The 4,382-nt window shown below is 41.7% G+C and overlaps 1 protein-coding gene across 1 annotated transcript in view; it reads left to right on the plus strand.

The window, feature by feature from the left end:
• The window catches only part of Mgst1 (microsomal glutathione S-transferase 1), an 18,095-nt gene extending 14,998 nt beyond the window's left edge, over window positions 1–3,097 (plus strand). Inside the window, exon 4 of the mRNA XM_005364539.3 lies at window positions 2,488–3,097. Within this exon, the coding sequence (XP_005364596.1) occupies window positions 2,488–2,734 (247 nt within the window). The 3' untranslated portion in view covers window positions 2,735–3,097. The remainder of the gene's footprint in view (window positions 1–2,487) is intronic.
• Window positions 3,098–4,382: the final 1,285 nt, after the last annotated feature.

Consider the following 4,382-nt stretch of genomic DNA (forward strand, 5'->3'; position numbering starts at 1 on the left):
TCCTGAGTGAGGTAACCCAGACCCAAAAAGATGAATATGGGATGTACTCACTCATAATTGGTTTCTAGCCATAAATAAGGGTCACAGAGTCTACAATTGGTGATCCTAAAGAAGCTAAGTAAGAAGGTGAACCAAAGGAAAATAGGCAACTTTTTGCAGAAAGCCAATGATCACATTTCCAGTTACACATTTTTTAGAACTGATTGGCTTCATTAAATAAAATACTAGCACTCATGTGAAATAAATTTTAGAAGTTTTTAGACTCTCCTTTTTCTGTTTTTATAAGCCTGTTGCTAATTCCATAGTCAAATGGCAGAGCAGTGCTACCAATGAAATGGAAGCTATCTTTGAAGACATTAATAAGATTAGTGCATGTACGTATAGGACCATAGCTGCAAGCTTAAAGTAGCATGTGTTGGCATGTCAAGGGATGTAACTTAGTGTTAGTAATTTGAGTTCCACACAGACCCAAGCCAGAGTTGATTAGAAAGTACTTTACATACATACAGATTTATCTACTTAATTCTGAGAGGAATTCAAGACCATACATGCACACTCAATGCTACAAGATAAATGAAACTCAAAAGGGAATCAAGACGGCTATAAAAGTAAAGTGAGTTGTTTTGAAGAACTTGAGTTTAGTTTTAGGGAAATGCCAGGAATCTATAACACACTGTCTTCAGGGGTGGAGAACACACCTTCCTCCAGAGTGTTCCTAGAACCTGAGGGACCCAAGTGAGAATTCCATCAAGAGACTGAGCTATGGGTTAGAGGCTAAAGTAAACATCCTTTGTGACCCCAATTCTTGAACAAAGCAGCTACTGGATGGTTCTTATATGTCTATTGTGGTCCTGCTTTCCTTGAGATGCTATTGGGATGCTATCAAAGATCTCCCAAGAAGATGTGAGGACAACATACATGTAGTGACCAGGCAATGACAGGAAGCGGTTGTCTGTACCTGTGAAAGGGTGATGGGATACAAGGAGTACATCTCTGTAGCATTTTGGACTGTTTCATGGAGGAAGAAGAAGTGACGAGAAAATGTTAATCTAGAAAACTCTGTGAGAATTCAGACACCCTACTATATGCTTAGAATCAGAACCCTGTCTGAGCAGAGGGCATTGGGGAAATATGTCTGTGCTCCCTACCCCCCCCCCCCCCCGCTTGCATACCTGGCCACTGCTTGATAATTCATTTAAAATTCTCAGAGCAACTGTTGTCCAGGTCAGGCAGATGCTGAAAACCAGAAAGCCTGACCTGAGGGACTGAACTGTGGCAGTGGCTCCCCAACCTTGGCGGGAAGCTTGGCCATAGCACGGGGTACCTCTCATAGGGCTGAGGGGAATCCATCAGGGTGGAAAATGGTGACTCCCAAAGAAAGTGTGACATACCGCATATGTTTCTACTCTTGTTTAAGGTGTTGGATCTATGCAGCTCATTTATTTACTTATTTATTTATATCAGATTTTTTTTTCTAAAATACCAGTTCAAATTCCCACTCTCTCCCCTCCTCCCATTCCCTCCACACACCCTCCCATCCCACCCCGTCTACTGGTCAATCCGTTTTTATTTAAAATATAATTGACAGAGTACAGTTGTCCCATACCAAGAGTCCAAGTCAGAAAAGCCCAAGGTGCCACAAGCCAGAGGAAAAATTCTGACTGGCAAGTGTTTTGGGTTTCCTCCTAGTGGCGGTACACAAATAGAGTCTAAGAAATCATATTCTCTTTCTTTCTCTGCCCATCTTGCCTCCCCAACCCAGTCACTTCTGTGTAGACCTGTACCTTTGACCTTTCTTTGCTAGTTCCTTCCGTGGTTTGAATACAGAATGCCTGAAATCTCACCCATTTCTGGGGGGATGGCTTTGTCTGGATGTAAAAGAGCATGCGACTGGATGATGGTTTGTACAGAGGGATTTCTGTGTAAGCACACTCTGACGTTAGGGAGAGGGGAAGTTTTGAGCAAGACCATAAGAGAAAGAATTTTCTTTCCTTGGGAACAAGAATTTTCCATCAAACGAAACTTGAATCTGAAAGAATGATAGCTCACGCTTACAAAAAGTGGTGTGTGTTTTTCTAGATAGATGACATTTTAATATTCTGGAAACAGTAAACTGCCGTCTCAAGATAAAATAAAGATTTTTCAAAATGCGGTGTTCTAAATAAAAACCGTGTTAGTAAGGAAGCAGGGCAGCTGGGAAGGAAAACTGAGATTATTCCTTTGTAATGTATGATCCTGTAGCAGTGCTCTATGTACGTGGATCCACGTCTGTAATTGTAGCATTTGTCAGTAGACGCAGACGCACTAGAAACGTGAGGAGAATCCGGCCACATAGTAAGTTTCAGGCCAGCTTCGGCTAACCTTGGCTCTAACCAAATGAAACCCACCCAACCCTTACATCCATCAAGACATCATTTTGCTTTAGAAGAGAGGGAAGGATGCGTGCATCCCACTGATTTTTGAACTTTGTGTTATCATCTCTCACAGGGCCCACCTGAACGATATTGAAAACATTGTTCCCTTTCTTGGTATTGGCCTCCTGTACTCCCTGAGTGGTCCAGATCTCTCGACAGCCCTCCTGCACTTCAGAATCTTCGTTGGTGCTCGGATCTACCACACGATTGCCTACTTGACTCCCCTTCCTCAGCCGAACAGGGCCTTGGCATTTTTTGGTGGCTTTGGAGTCACTCTGTCAATGGCTTACAGGCTGCTCAAGAGTAGGTTGTACCTGTAAAGAGAATTACAATCTTTGTCATCTGATTGCTTTTTTGAAGAAAGAATTCTATTTCCAATGTATTCCAACAATCTCTAAGGTTTTGTGTAGGAGAGGAGCAGAGAAATTAGGAGTCAGAGAAAACTCAGTTTAAAGACTAGTATCAATTGTCTCTCTTCTTGTTTTGTAATAGGGATAGACATTTAATATAATCAACCTTAAGCATGTTCTCTAGCTCATACAGTACTTTGTGGTAAGTCTCAATTGTGTCGTAATTTGTAATACTTATCTACATTTCGTCTCATGCATCTACAAAAGAGTATGTGGAACCTGGCTTTCATACTTGCTGAATTAGGCACGTGAATTAAAAACATTAAAAATGAATTTTGTTGTTTCTTTTTCAAATGATTTCATTTACTTACTGTGTTTGTTTGTTTGTTTAAGCAGGGTTTCTCTGTGTTACAGCTCTGACTATCCTGGAACTTGCTCCATAGACCAGGCTGGTCTGAAACTCACAGAGATCTGCCTGCCTCTGCCTCCTGATTAAAGGGGTGCACAACCACTGTCCAGTTTATTTTTACTTTTTATTGATGTTTATGACTATGTCTCTGCTTGTGTATGCTTGTGTGTGTGTGTAGGTACCCACAGAAGCCCCTGGACCTGGAGTTACAGGCGGGGAACTGATCTCAAGTCCTCTACAAGAGTGAAGTGTTCTTACCTGCTGAGTTGTATCTCCAGCCCATGCTTAGTTTATTTTTCCTGTTTTTTAATAGTAAAAAAAATATGGAAAGGTTGGACGACTGAATAACAACCCTCTCCATACCTGTCATGTTGAATCACTGACTTTTAATATTTTGCCTCCTTCGCTTTGGCTATTTTTCAGGTTGTATTTTTGGAACATGTGAATATCAATTGCAGACATCAGGGTATTTTCTTTTAACCTTGCTATGCTTCCCCCATGAAGAAGGCAGTGTACAGAGGTCAACAATAACTATCCCTCCCATGAAATATAACACCACAGCTACACTAGTCCATATAGCCTCCACACTCAGTTTCTGTTGGTTTCCCAACAATGACCTCCACAGCTGTCTTGTTTCTGACCTAGGAACCAGATAAGGAGCACAGATAGCCTCTGGATGACCATTGTTAAGAGTTTCACTGAGACGGAAGAATTTTCTTGTTCCGTTGACGTGTTCTTTTGTAAAATATGTTTTGAGAATAATTTTCAATCAGAAAACACATACACAGACCACTGTGCAAACACATGCACGTGTGTGTATATAAAACACACACACAGAACACACAGAAGAACATTGTGGCATTTCAGACAGACTCTCCGTTAGTTGATCCCCTCCCCCACTCCTCTCCTCCGCCTCTGGCCTGCCCACTCTACTTTCCAGTCACCTGTTCTATTGCCTGCCCCTCCCCTCTGATAGGTCCCTTTTTAGTTTCTCCAAGTTCTACCCACACTCATTCCCACATACACACACACACATATGAAATTCTGGATGTGAGGCACGGACATGTGTTATCTATCAATTGATATTTTTTGAAGAGTATCGGCTAGCTATTTTACAGCACAGATTTAGTCTGGATTTGTTTTACCTCTAGCTTCCTAACTCTTAGGTCTAGATTAAGTACTTCCGGCGGCCCATCTCACAAGCTGTAA

This window comes from Microtus ochrogaster (assembly GCF_000317375.1).
Source record: "Microtus ochrogaster isolate Prairie Vole_2 chromosome 14 unlocalized genomic scaffold, MicOch1.0 chr14_random_2, whole genome shotgun sequence".
Lineage (NCBI taxonomy): Eukaryota > Metazoa > Chordata > Mammalia > Rodentia > Cricetidae > Microtus > Microtus ochrogaster.